Source organism: Barbus barbus, assembly GCF_936440315.1.
Source record: "Barbus barbus genome assembly, chromosome: 50".
Lineage (NCBI taxonomy): Eukaryota > Metazoa > Chordata > Actinopteri > Cypriniformes > Cyprinidae > Barbus > Barbus barbus.
In genome coordinates, this window is record NC_136728.1 from 2,547,417 (window position 1) to 2,563,347 (window position 15,931).

The following is a 15,931-nucleotide window of genomic DNA, read 5'->3' on the forward strand; positions in this document are numbered from 1 at the left end:
TTTAATGTGTTTGAAAGACAAAGCTTTCCAAAGACGGTTAAATAACCCACTGAGTGATGTTGAATAAAAAGTAATAATCCATGCTATTTTATTCAATCATCTTCTCTAGGTTCTTTATGCTGCAAGAAAAAGTTAAATAAATAAATAAATCTTTCAAGTCTTTCTGGTGAAACACCCTTCAACTTGCATCATCATTTGAAACAAACACAAACTCTTCCGAGTGTTTCCTCGCAGCACTGAGCATTAAATATGCATGATATTACAGCTTCTGCTGCTGGCACAACCTCACAAACAAATCATTCTGTTAGCTCAGCCTATGTTAAATTGCATTCTTAGACATTTATAAACCATTATTATACAGCTCTCTGGACTATTTTCTTGTGCACAATGATTTCAAATAAATAGTGCATGTACTTATTTGATGTACTTATCCGTGTAATAAGTGGGATAATGTAGAGTCAGCCAACAAGATCCTGATTGCCCTGTCAGGGTTTATTTTTCAGTGATAACCGGCTGACTGGACATTATCCTAAAGTTTAATGAAACCAGAAGTAGGCTTATCAATAACCTGGTGCTGTCGAATGATTCATCTCGATTAATCGCATCCAAAATAAAAGTTTTCGTTTGCATAATACATGTGTGTGTTCTGTGTATATTTATTATGTATATATAAATACACACACATACAGTATACATTTTGGAAATATTTATGTGTATTTACTGTTTATATTTATATTCCTATAATTTATATTATAAATAACTAGATTGAATATATATAAAAATAACATTTTTCTGAAATATATACATGCATGTATGTGTATTTATATATACATAATAAATATACACAGTACACATACATATATTATGTAAACAAAAGCTTGGATGCGATTAATCGTGATTAATCATTTGACAGCACTAATATATATATACCGTACATGTAAATATTTTCAAAATATATACTGTATGTGTGTGTGTTTATGTATATTAATTCTCTCCTCTGTCCCCCTCCTCCACCTCCCACCACTTTGATAACCGCTGACGACTTTGCCTCTTTTTTCACAGACAAAACTAGAACAATCAGTAACCAGTTCTCAACTCCACAGGACCTCCAATCAACCACATCCACTGCTCTAACTCCCATCTTCTCCTTCTGTCCCCTCACCGAGGCAGATGTATCCAAACTTCTCCTCTACAACATGTCCTCTCGACCCAATCCCCTCACACCTTCTCCAAACATCTCTCCCACACTCTTACCGGCACTCACACACATTATCAACACATCTCTCCTCACAGGCATCTTCCCCACAGCATTCAAGCAGGCTTGGGTAACCCCACTGCTCAAAAAACATACATTAAACACTTCTCTTTTATAAAACTACAGACCTGTCTCTCTCCTTCCATTCGTAGGGAAAACACTCGAACGAGTTGTCTTCAACCAGCTCTCACGGTTTCTTTCACAGTACAACAAACTGGATGCTAAACAGTAAGGTTTCAGGAGTGGCCATTCAACAGAGACTGCGCTACTCTCAGTCACTGAAGCCCTGCAAATTGCAAAGGCTGATTCCAAATCATCAATCCTCATTCTGCTGGATCTTTCTGCTGCTTTTGACACTGTCAATCATCAGATTCTCCTGTCTACCCTCTCATCACTGGGCATCACTGGGATTCCACTTCGCTGGTTTGAATCTCACCGGTAGATCCTTCAGGGTGGCCTGGGGAGGGGAGGTATCCAAACCACATCAACTGGTCACTGGAGTTCCTCAGGGATCGGTTCTTGGACCCCTCCTCTTCTCCACATACACTACATCACTGGGTCCCATCATACATGCACATGGCTTCTCCTATCACTGCTACGCCGATGACACACAGCTCTATCTCTCTTTTCAACCAGATGACCCAACGGTAGCTGCACGGATCTCAGGCTGCCTGGCGGACATCTCGGCATGGATGAAAGAACATCACCTACAGCTCAACCTGGCAAAGACAGAACTTCTTGTCTTCCCTGCCACTCCGACTCTACAGCATGACTTCACGATTCAGTTAGGCTCATCAATGATTACCCCATCAAATTCGGTCAGAAATCTTGGTGTAATCTTTGATGACCAGCTGACCTTCAAAGAGCACATTGCAAAGACTGCACGATCCTGCAGGTTTGCACTACACAACATCAGAAAGATCAGGCCCTTTCTAACAGAGCATGCTGCACAACTTCTTGTCCAGGCCCTTGTCGTTTCTAGACTAGACTACTGCAATGCTCTTCTGGCTGGACTGCCATCAAACACAATCAAACCTCTACAAATGATTCAGAATGCAGCGGCACGACTGGTCTTCAACGAGCCCAAAAGAGCCCATGTTACACCTCTCTTCATCTCCTTGCACTGGCTACCAGTGGCAGCTCGCATCCAGTTCAAGACACTGATGCTTGCATACAGAACGACCACAGGCTCAGCACCCTCCTACTTCCACTCACTATTACGAACCTACATCCCCTCCAGAAGACTGAGATCTGCTAGTGAGCGACGCCTTGTGGTACCATCACAGAGAGGCTCAAAATCACTCTCCAGAACATTCTCCTTCACCATTCCTGGCTGGTGGAATAATCTTCCCACCCCTATCCGGAATGTTGGATCCCTGGCAATCTTCAAGCAACAACTGAAAACTCATCTCTTTCGGCAGTACTTGACTTCATCCTAAACTCCAAAAAAAAAAAAAAAATCTTTATCTTTATCTAAACTATCTTTCTCTCCCTCCCATACTAGCTTGTACTTATTTGAACAATGACTGAGACTTGGTGTTACGAGCACTTCCTCTGTCTGATTGCCTCTTCAAGATGAATCGCTTCTTGTATTCCCCAATTGTGAGTCGCTTTGGATAAAAGCGTCTGCCAAATGACTAAATGTAAATGTATAGATAATAAATATACACAGTACACACACATATATTACAAAAAAAGCTTTTATTTTGGATCCGATTAATCATTTGACAGCACTACAGTAAAAATTTATGGAATGTTATGCTTTTGTGCATGTCTTTGTATAAAATTAAATGACTGTTTAAAATAAATGACGTCTATTGCACTGATATTGTCACGGTGCACACAGCAGGGAGGAACAAGGAACACGCAGACGAGGATGTAACTCAAAATATAGTCTTTACTGAAGACTGGGCAGGACAAGGCAAACTCACAGACATCAAACACCAGGGGTAACGAGTAGACCAGATGACATCTCACAACACAGACAGGACTTAAATACCAGGATAATTAACGAAACACACACCTGGAACAGAATAAACTACTACTTGCATTAAACGAGGACAGGAAACAAACCAAATATGGGCACGGAAACACAGGGAGCACGTGGAAACACAAGACACACACAACAGAGGTCTGACAGATATACTGTAAGTAATGGTCATGAAATATATTGAATGTTCTGTGTGACTCCTGAGCTGATTTCACACCGACTCATAACACTGAGAGCAGGAGCCTGTGAACTCTAGCCTCACATTTCTGATGTTGTGCGAGAACGCACAACCTTATTTCATTATAATCACAAATCAATGTTTGTGTGTCATCAAAACCACATCAACATTTAGAGGCATTGGTTGGCCTCAAACACTTCTGGCAATATAAAAAAAATGCATGATAGCAAAGTGTGTGGTGATATACAGTATTATATGAGGTTTCTCTGACTCATCACATGCTTGTTTTACATATATGCACTGGCTGCCTGGCATAATTTTCTGTTTCTGGAACAAAGAACAGATTTATGGGGGATTCTTTAAAAGGTACTGGTGGGTGAAGAAACACTTTTAAAAGAATAGTTCATTTAAACATGAAAATATTTAAATATATATGTTACTGCTGAATGTATTAACAAGCATATATAGTAAACTAAAATAAACTTTTATGTAATTTCTATTGAAACCTGTATGCCATGTATTTAAATATATTGTAATTACACATTTTTACACATTACAAGATGCAGTTTGGTACATTTAAAATATATTAACTCTAAATCCAATATCAAATAGATTGAAATTAAAACATAATAATATAAATGTACTTAAAGTAATACTTTGTAATAAAAAATAATAAAAAAGGGAAAACAGTGGCTTGTTATGGAAGCAGACTAGACACAGAGGGTTATCAAAGTAATGCAATGTATTTATTGATTCAGCAGATGGTAAGTAGCAGATGAAGGTGAGTAGTAGTATCGGAACTTGAATAGATGTGGAAAGGATATACTGAATAATATCTTGTCTTGCCAGGAACTCGTGGATGACTTGAAGCAGCACACACCCCAGGATGACGGCGGAGATCAGGAGAGAGAGCTGAGAGAGTCCACTTCGTGTAAGTGAGATCTGACAATGACTGGAGTGGGGTGTGTGCTTAAATAGTGCTGTGCTGATGAGTGCTGATGATGTGCAGGTGCCTTGAATTAGTATTCAGGTGACTGTGAACGTTGTGATGAATTTGTGGTGGAGCCTGGCCAATCTGTGACACTACTCACTCACACTTAATTGCTTCTGTGAAATGCAAAAAAGAAGAAGAAAAAAGATGTTTAGCAGAATGTCCAAGCTGCTCTTTTCCATACAATGAAACTTTTGGTAACACTTTATTTTGTCCTTGTTACACGTTAGTACTATTATAATAACAATAAATTATGCATAAATACATGCTAGTAAACTAAACCTAATCCTAAACCTAACCATATAGTTGTCACAACACACGTAGGAGAAGGGAACGAGGAGGCGAGAAGCTTCTTCAAAAACTTTATTAAAAAAACTCAGGGATCGCAGGAGAACCACATGAAAACCACATGAAGATGATCAAGAAAAGACGCTCAGACCGGACACAGAGGCAAGGAAACACAGGGCTTAAGTACTAAAACTAAACAAGGAGTAAACTAGATAATAAAACACACACACCTGGAACTCAATGAACTAATAATGACACTAAACGAGGAAAGGAACAGGAAGTCCAAATAAGGGCACAGAAACACAGGGAGCACGTGGAAACACAAGACACAGGGAAACAAAGTCTGACATCACTCCCCCCTCTGGAAGCCGCGTCCTCACGCCATACACCATCCAACGAGAAGGGGGGGTGGGCGCTCTGGAGGCCTCGGACATGACTTCGGAGCGGAAGACGAGGGAGAGCCACGGACGGTGGCAGACGTGACTTCGGAGCCGCGAACGGCAGCGGACGGCGACGGGCTTGACCTTGCTGTGGACGACGGTTCTGGGCTGAGGAGAATGGAGCTGCTGGGGGATTTTTGGTGTTGGGCAGGCGGTAGGAGCCGTTGGAGGGGTATGCGGAGGTTCTCGGCGTGGGGCGTTCCAGCTGGAGCGGGATGACGAGGCTGGGGAACTTCCTCGACTTCAAAGTCGGGAACCGTTTAGAAACAGAACAAGATTGATAAGCTCGATCAGGGGAAAATCGCTGATGGGAAGATCGTAGCGTATTGTCTCGTCATCTAACCCCAGCAGGAAACGCGCACCCAGAGCGGTGTCGTGCCAGCTCATCCAGTTAGAGAGCTCGAGAAACTCCTCCACATTTCTCTCCAACCTCACTGAAAAGGCTGTTTCTAAAACTATGAAACATCATTAAAATATGACTTATATAGGCCTAAATGCTTAAAGCTATCATCAACAAGGAATGCAATAAGCATGAACCATTTCAATATTTATTGTGTCAAATGTAATGTGATTCATATCAGTGTTTTTAAACGTTAATTACAGTATCAAGCTAAACAATACAAAGCAGTCTGCTGTTTTAAAATGTCATTTCCATTGCCTTCATTTCCATCACAAAATGATAGGCTATCAAACGCAATACATAATCTGACATTTGGTGGAAATTACACTGTGATGAGAATTTTATCACAGAACAGACCTGAACCGAATCCTCTTTGATGCAGGAATATGACAATGCTGGGCAGTGTTAACAAATTAAATGTGTCAAACTAGTAATAGTGTGTTAAGATATTTTTAACATTCTTAAAGTAGACATGACCAACGCACTCATACAGTTCTAGATATAGATGTATTTATCCCAATATAGATACATACCACTAACCGAAACTGATATATGAAGATTTGTGTGAACACAACCTTCAAAGCGTTCTGTGAGAAGGCTCACACTTACAACCCGAATTCTGGAAATGTTGGGACGTTTTGTAAATTTGAATAAAATGAAAACTAAAAGAATTTCAAATCACATGAGCCAATATTTTATTCACAATAGAACATAGAGAACATAACAAATGTTTAAACTGAGAAATTTTACAATTTTAAGCACAAAATGAGCTCATTTCAAATTTGATGCCTGCTACGGGTCTCAAAATAGTTGGGACCTCTTCTTTTCAAAACAGTTTGAAGACGTCTGGTCATTGAGGTTATGAGTTTCTAGAGTTTTGGTGTTGGAATTTGGTCCCATTCTTGCCTGATATAGGTTTACAGCTGCTGAAGAGTTTGTGGTCGTCTTTGACGTATTTTTTGTTTAATGATGCGCCAAATGTTCTCTATAGGTGAAAGATCTGGACTGCAGGCAAGCCAATTCAGCACCCGGACTCTTCCACTACGAAGCTGTTGTTGTAATAGCTGCAGTATGTGTTTTTTCATTGTCCTGCTGAAATACACAAGGCCTTCCCTAAAATAGATGTTGTCTGGAGGGGAGCATATGTTGCTGTAAAACCTTTATATACCTTTCAGCATTCATAGTGCCTTCCAAAACATGCACATTGTCATAAAACACTGCCCATACCGTATGCACTTATGCACCCCCCATACCATCAGAGAGGGTTTTGAACTGAACGCTGCTAACACGCTGGAAGGTCTCACTCCTCTTTAGCCCTGACGACATGGTGTCCGTGATTTCCAACCAGAATGTCAAAGTTGGACTCGTCTGACCATACAACACTTTTCCACTTTGAAACAGTCCATTTTAAATGAGCCTTGGCCCACATTACACGACGGCACTTCTGGACCATGTTCACATATGGCTTCCTTTTTGTATGATAGAGCTTTAGTTGGCATCTGCAGATGACACGGCGGATTGTGTTTACCGACAGTGGTTTCTGGAAGTATTCCTGGGCCCATTTAGTAATGTCAATGACAGAATCATGCCGATAAGTGATGCAGTGTCATCTGAGGGCCCGAAGACCACGGGCATCCAACAAAGGTCTTCGGCCTTGTCCCTTACGCACAGAGATTTCTCCAGTTTCTCCGAATCTTTTGATGATGTTATGCACTGTAGATGATGAGATTTGCAAAGCCTTTGCAATTTGACTTTGAGGAATGTTGTTTTTAAAGTATTCCACAATCTTTTTATGCACTCTTTCGCAGATTGGAGAGCCTGCCATCTTTACTTCTGAAAGACTCTGCCTCTCTAAGACATCCCTTTTATAGCTAATCATGTTACAGACCTGATGTCAATTAACTTAATTAGCTGCTAGATGTTCTCCCAGCTGAATCTTTTCAAAATGTCTTGCTTTTTCTGCCCTTTGTTGCCCCCGTGCCAACTTTTTTGAGACCTGTAGCAGGGATCAAATTTGAAATTAGTTCATTTAGTGGATAAAAGTGTCAAATTTCTCTGTTTAAACATTTGTTATGTTCTCTATGTTCTATTGTGAATAAAATATTGGCTCATGCGATCTTTTAGTTTTGATTTTAGTTTAATTTTCAAATTTAAAAAACGTCCCAACGTTTCCGGAATTCAGGTTGTACAATACAAACACGGGTTACACCAGCAGCGGCTCGCCCATAGAGGGTGCTGGGGCACCGACCTCCCTGCCAGTTTTTTATTTTATTTTTTATTTAATAATAAGAAGTTTTTAATAATCTCTCATTTTGAAAAATGATCCGTGTTAATGACATGCTATTAATGGTTTTACTCCTCCGTGATCCCGTTTGCCACTGAACCTGCTTTAACGACGACAGTGGGGCTTTGACAGCCTTAGTCAAACGGGTTGGCGCGTTTGGTCGGGTTGTTAGTTAGTGCGCTATATTGAACCGTTTGCCACTGAACCTGCTTTAACGACGACAGTGGGGCTTCGACTGCCTTATTCAAACGGCTTTTCTATAACGTGTGAATATATCCACTATAGCGTTCTATAACAAATCCGATCAGAGCGCCTGTTTATCACTAGTTTTATCACTAGTTTTATTCTGATTCTCGAGTCTGCTATTAGCTTATAGCCCGTTAGCATCGGCAGCGTGGCAGCCGCAAATCTCGCTTACATTGCAAATCCTCTATTCACACACATTACTATCGTTTCACTGTTACTTGCTTAAATGGCGGATTTGTGTCTACCTCTGAGTGCAGGTGAGGACACGTTCGAGCTGCATTCGGTGCAGCTGGAGCTGGAGGCCGTGGAGAAACAGATCCGCGACCTGCTGGAGAAAAAGGCCCAGCTGAAGGAACGAAGAGCTGCGCTGGAAACATCCCGGGCTGACGCTCACAAGTCTGGGGTAAGTATACAGCACGCTGCTAACACTCCCACCACCTCTACTCCGTGTGTTTCTCTGCACAGACCCTGTGCACCCAGGACTCGATCTTCCCAGATGTCCTTCACTCCGGCGCCGGGACACCACGGACCCTGGGTGCTGCAGCAGCGGAGGACACGAGCCAGGCCTCGGGTGACGACTTCTGCCCCCCCTGTCTTCGAGATCTCCACAAGGAACAAATTCGCCCCCCTCCGCGAGACGGAACGCGATGCTGTGGTCGTGGGAAGCTCCATCGTCCGGCACGTCCGTGCTACGTCAGCTGAAGGTAAAGTGCACACTCACTGTTTCCCTGGTGCACGTGTTCTCGATGTTTCTGCGCAGATACCTGCGATCCTGAAGGGCAACGAGAACATCGGTGCTGTCGTGCTGCACGCAGGGGCCAACGACATCAAGCTGCGGCAGACGGAGACACTGAAGAGGGACTACAGGAGCCTGATCGAGACGGTACGCAGCACATTTTAGAATTGCGTGGAAAAACAGTATGTCCAGCTATAGACAGGCTCTAAAAGCTGCCAGGGTAGAGCATATCCGCAAACTCATAGATAATAACCAAAACAATCCAAGGTTCTTATTTAGCACAGTGGCTAGATTAACAAATAAACAGACGCCACCCGATCTAAACATTCCCTCACAGTTTAATAGTAATGACTTTATGAATTTCTTTACTGATAAAATAGATAACATCAGAAATACAATAACAAATGTAGATTCTACTGCGTCTAGTATTTCAGCTTCATTCATCGCACCTAAAGAAAAACTGCAGCGCTTTACAACTATAGGACAGGAAGAGCTAAATAAACTTATCAGTGCATCTAAACCAACAACGTGTTTATTAGATCCTGTACCCACTAAACTACTGAAAGAGTTGTTACCTGTAGCAGAAGAACCGCTTCTCAATATTATTAACTCATCGTTATCTTTAGGTCACGTCCCAAAACCATTCAAGCTGGCGGTTATTAAGCCTCTTATTAAGAAACCACAACTAGATTCTAATGAACTGGCAAATTACAGACCCATTTCAAATCTTCCGTTTATGTCAAAAATTTTAGAAAAAGTTGTGTCTACTTAATTATGCTCCTTTTTGCAAAAAAATGATCTCTATGAAGAATTTCAATCAGGTTTCAGGCCCAATCATAGTACAGAAACTGCACTTGTTAAAATTACGAATGACTTACTACTTGCTTCAGATCAAGGCTGCACCTCATTGCTGGTATTACTTGATCTTAGTGCTGCGTTTGACACTATAGACCATAATATACTCATAGATCGATTACAAAAATATATTGGTATTCAAGGACAGGCTTTAAGATGGTTTAGATCCTACCTGTCCGATCGCTACCACTTTGTTCATTTAAATGGGGAGTCATCTCAATTATCACCTGTAAAGTATGGAGTACCACAAGGATCTGTCCTAGGTCCTCTGCTATTTTCAATTTACATGTTGCCCCTTGGAAATATTATTAGAAAACACGGGATAAGTTTTCATTGCTATGCTGATGATACTCAATTATATATCTCAACAAGACCAGATGAAACTTCTCAACTATCTAAGCTAATAGATTGTGTAAAAAGTGTAAAAGATTGAATGACCAATAATTTCCTCCTACTAAATTCAGATAAGACAGAGATATTACTTATTGGACCAAAAAACAGTACACAGAATCTCGTGGATTATAATTTGCAACTACGGATGTACTGTTACGTCCTCTAAAGTCAAAAATCTGGGTGTTATTTTAGACAGCAACTTGTCCTTTGAAAATCATATTTCCCATGTTACAAAAACAGCATTCTTCCATCTTAGAAACATTGCCAAGCTTCGAAACATGCTACCTGTTTCTGATGCAGAAAAGCTAGTTCATGCATTCATGACATCACGACTATTGTAATGCACTGTTAGCTGGTTGTCCTGCATCTTCAATAAACAAGCTACAGATAGTCCAAAATGCAGCGGCTAGAGTTCTTACCAGATCAAGAAAATATGATCATATTACTCCAATTTTACAGTCTCTGCACTGGCTACCTATTCAGTTCCGTATCATTTACAAAATATTATTACTTGCCTATAAGGCCCTAAATGGTTTAGCTCCTGCGTACCTAACTTGTCTTCTACCACGCTACAATCCAACCCGCTCCATAAGGTCGCAAAACTCTGGACTTTTGGTAGTACCTAGGATAGCAAAGTCCACTAAAGGAGGTAGAGCTTTTTCACATTTGGCTCCCAAACTCTGGAATAGCCTTCCTGATAACATTCGGGGTTCAGACACACTCTCTCTGTTTAAATCTAGATTAAAGACACATCTCTTTAGCCAAGCATACACATAATGCATTTTATAATCTTGTACTGCAGTTATATCTGATCAAATGTACATTATTATTATTCTTTAGCTTGGGTTGAACAATTTATTTTTGCTTAGATGGAACAGCAGCTACGCTAATCATGTCTCTGCTTGTCTCTACGTTTCTGCCACGGGATTAACATCCCGTGGTAGCCAGGAATTACAGAACTTCAGTCTGGATCTAACCATTACATGATCTGAGATGACCGAACACCTGAGATGGAGGATCAGCGCCGGGAGATGACGTATGTGTCCCTGATCGTAGGCAGAGGCCAAACACCTGGATGAACGCCAGAGACAGATCCCCATTGAGGAGCCCGCCACTTAGACAGCCATCGGAAAAGACCACTGGAACCAGCTGAGCCCATTCAACCTGACTTGCTGCAGTTTGGAACTGAACTGCTGGTTTGTTTGGCCAGAGGAGAATTGGCCCCCCGACTGAGCCTGGTTTCTCCGAAGGTTTTTTTTCTCTATTCTGTCACCGATGGAGTTTTGGTTCCTTGCCGCTGTCGCCTCTGGCTTGCTTAGTTGGGGACACTTCATTTCCAGCGATATCGCCGACCTTATTGCAAAGACACTATTCAAACTTATTGACACTTTATTTTCCTTTTTTTTGATATTGTGCAGTGCTTTGACACAATTTGCATTGTAAAAAGCGCTATATAAGTAAGGTGACTTGACTTGACTTTAGAATGTGTTTAGAACTCTCCAGAATGATATTTGCATTCACTTCATGTTGGTGTAGTAGTAGCCAATAGGCTGTCTTCCCTGGGCGCCAGTTCACTCAGCCCCACAGTGCTGGAATTTAAGCCAATGGTTCCCCTGTTGCTACGCAAAAAAGTTTATATTTTGCCAATCATCGTCGTCGAATTTTATGGTTTGGGGGCGCTGAAAATATCGCCCCTAGTACCAAGATTAGAGCAGTGCACCTGCTGCGCGGGACATTTACCTCAGAGGAGTGCGAGTGCAGTATGGCAGCGCCGGCGACGTCGAGTAGCATTCATGTAAATAAAAAAAAGAAAGAATTCTTCATTCAGATATTTTTGTTTAAAAACATTTTTTGTAAATTTTACTGATTTTAAATGGTTAACTTTTAAGGAATTAATTAGATTAATTATTACTCAATTCTAATTTGTTAAATGTATTTAATAATATTGCTTGTAATCTGTTGCCACAATTTTGAGTGAATATAGCGTATTCATTTTTATGCTGTCATTCTCTTACTCACTCAGTCTCTCTCTCTCACTCACAGTCACACACCACGTTTCACACACATTTGCCATTAAAATAGTGATCTCAATAGGAATGTAACTGTATGTTTGCTTTGCTTTTTTTGTTTCGAAGTTCTGAGCTGGATTACTTTGTTTCATACTAGTTAAAATGTTAAAATAATTTTTCTTCTCATACTTGGTGTTCTTCAAGAATGTTGTCCCACCCTTTCTTTGAGAGCCTCTCTCTTTCTCTAGTATCAACACAGACTGTTATCCATTATCCAATTTGTCTACAGTGAACTTTAAAGATATGTAGTCTACAGCTGGGGATTGATTAAAGAACTAGATTGTTGTATTTCCTATAATAATTTATCGTTATGCGTTTGCACTTTTTCTATCTGGACACGGAGCATAATAAACATGCAACTTGTTCATTATCATTACCTGTGAAACTGTTGATTTCTACATGGCAGTTCAAATAATATTGTCTTTTTAGACCATTGGTATTGACTGGTTTGAGTTATTTTATTGGTATAAGCAAGGGACATGGGTGGCCTAAAATGCACTAGAATGCAGGAAATCACATCTATGAAATTAAAATTTTTATGGGGGAGGAGCCCCCAGACCCCCGCACAAACAGCCCTACCTAAAATATTTTTCACCAGCCGCCACTGGGTTACACTATATTTTAAGGTGTAGAGTGTAATTATAGCTAGCTACATTTAAGTACTGAGTGATATTAATTAACTATACTTACTATATGGTTAGGATTAGAATGATTAAGTTTTGGCTTTGGGTTACTTCCATGTAATTATGCATAATTTATTGTTATTATAATAGTAAGTACATGTAACACGTGAAGGACACCGTTAAAATAGTGTTACCCAAACACGCTTGTTTGTTTGTAAGCGGTGGTATCACGCGTCTTGCTGTCACGCACCTCTGCGCTCACTGAGGCGCAGGAATTCTGGATTGCTCGCGCGCCTGTGACGTCGCGCGTGAAGCGTTGTGACTCCCTCACACACACACACACACATACACCGCTCCAGATCCACGGAGCGAGGGACGCTCGCGGTGTCTGTCCGCGGCGGCAGCATGTCCACAGTGATGAGCGGCTTGGTGAACATGGCGAGTCTCTCGGATTTCGAGCCGCTCGCGGCGGTGATTCCCGCCACGAAAGTTGAGATCACCGTGTCGTGCAGGTGAGTGACGCGCTTCAGTGATGATGCCAGACACTCAGCGCGTGCAGGTTCAAACGCAATGATAATCTGAGGGCTGTATCAGCATTTTTCATTATGCATTACGTTTTGAATGACTTTTTATTTCCGTTCTCGCTTATGTTTCTTGCAAGGCACTGCATTTCTAAAGTGCACAGTGTTTGATTTATAAATGCTGTAGCGTTTGATTGCAAAATAATCATCTCGTGCTGATATTAATAGAAATCATATATACGTCAGTCATCATTTGAGTGATTTTTAATAGGCTATAGATTAGATTAATCGTTCAGAAATGTTATCACGATTCACAAAGTCTGTAGGCTATACATATAATGCACTATAAAGGTTAGAACTTCTGATTTTCCATTATGATTGTATTCATATAAGTGTATTCTGCATCGAAATGCATGATAACAGAGGACACTCGAAATCTGGTGTTATATGTTATGCATCTTTTTCTGCTTTACAGTGCATTTTTGACTGGTTACGACGTGGTTATTATTTAGCCACAATAACATGCAGTTGGAAAAGGTGTATTGTACGGATTTTGAATGCATAATAGCCTACAAAAAGGATTCCATCTATAAGTTATAGAATGCATATGCAGTGGATTTATGATGCATTCCGTCAGACGGTTCAGTATTGCATAATAGTTGCATCCATGAAGCACTGATGTGTTGAGAGGCATGGAGTTTATCTCTTTAACTTCCTTTTGACCTCAGTATTTAAATCAAATGCTTTGTTCAAAGCTCACAATGGACACGCATTGGTATGTAAAAACTCCTGAATAACTGGAGTAATTCAGTCTATTCCTTGTTCATTATTAAAATGCATCTCTACCTGAGATGAGTGCTGAGAGAGAATATATGAGCTGATCGTGTGTGTTATATTCAGAGAGGACAAAAATCACACTCAGAACTCTATTCTGCACCTAAAGATGTATTATTAGTCATGCATGACTTTTATGAAGTGCTGATTTGCTTAAATGAATACATCTTTAAATAATCTCTTTAAAGGTTATTAAAAATTGCCCAGCTGTGTTTGACAGATTTCCAGTAAAATATAATAGTGATATTTCAGGCATGCTTTATGCTTTTTATAGCGACTTATTAAAAGATATTTGAACAATGTTTGTTTTTTATGAAAGGATATGTATTGTTCAATTATATATTTTCAACAGAAATGATAAGGTATTTTATCATTTATATTGAAGCATAATAAGGCAATTGGTGCTAAATTTACTGTTAAAATTCTGAATTTATTTATTTACATTTCAAGACCGGTTTTTATTATTTTGACCTAAATTAAGGTAATTCATAATTTATTTGTTTAACAATGCATTGAAAATGAATTGTTGCAAAAAATGTTATAGGATGCCAGTTTTGCACAGCACTGTACAAAATTGTATTATTCTAAATAAATTCTTATTAAGAACATAATTTTAACAATATAATTAATTACAGTACATACAAAATGTATTGTTTTTTTACTTACAGTAAACTGTTTTTACTGTAGCAATTTACATACTTGTGTTGAAATTACAATTAATTACTGTACTTGAAATGGTATGATATCACTGTTATTAAGTAAATAATAATAATAAAAAAATAAGTTAAGAATTGTCAAGTTCATGTAATCTTTTTTTTTTTTTAATTACTATTTACTTAATCATTTTAAGGCAAGGGGTTTCCTCAATTTTTTTAAAGTTTTAAATCAATTTTTACAATTTACCACACAAAATTACATGAAAGCTATTTTTATTATTAATCTTTAAATTGGAATATTCAATGCAATTTCAGCATCCAGATGTGTATAAAATACTAACAGCCGAGTTAGGCCTTAATAAAACACCTAAATTAGGCATCAATAGTTGTGAAGGTGAAACCAAAAGCTATTCCTGGATTCTGCCGTGAAGCTTTTGACAGTCGAGCGGCAGAGAGCGCTTGTATCGACTGATTGACTGTTTCGTGTGAGCATATTGAAGCGGGACCTTCCGTGTCGGAGGTCATGTCAATACACACCGCAGAGGAAGAACGTCTTTAAAAACAACAACAGGTCGACTTCATCTGTCAGTCAAAATCATAAATGCAATCAGCTGTAAACCATTTATAGAGTTGAAAACATTTTCAACAAAAACCTTCATGTTTATTTATTAATAATGAATTAGACAGGATATGAGTACTCGGTGTCTAATTCAAACTCAATAAATAAACATGAAACATGTTAAACAGTAAAGAAATGCTGCTGCATAAACCTGGTAACTGCTCCAGTGGAAATAATAAATACATGGAATTTGACTCAAAAACATATTTTAGCATATTTTCAAATAAAAGTACATTTTGTTTGCTTTATAATTAGTTGAACATCAATATACATACAGTGCATACTTAAAAGTAAAAAAAAATTAAATGATTAGTAATTAGTTTTTTTAATGATAGTTTTTTTTGTTGTTAAAAAGGAGGCAGAAAATCCCATCCTCTAATGCCTAAAACATACTTACTGTATTTTTTATGGTTTATTAATTTTGTGAAGAGGGATACTACTGTGGCTTAAAAAAAATCTAATTTCCATAATATTTCTATGATTCTGTATTTTTGTAACTTTTTTGCTTCTCTAACACGACATATCTGAAATAATTTTTACCCTGCAAACACAG

At 39.3% G+C, this 15,931-nt stretch overlaps 1 protein-coding gene across 1 annotated transcript in view; it reads left to right on the forward strand.

The window, feature by feature from the left end:
- Positions 1 to 13,153: 13,153 nt before the first annotated feature.
- Positions 13,154 to 15,931, forward strand: part of cpne8 (copine VIII) — a gene marked incomplete at both ends in the record, with an annotated part of 58,746 nt that continues 55,968 nt past the window's right edge. The window contains one exon of the mRNA XM_079413960.1: positions 13,154 to 13,260. Coding sequence (XP_079270086.1) covers positions 13,154 to 13,260 — 107 coding nt within the window. The remainder of the gene's footprint in view (positions 13,261 to 15,931) is intronic.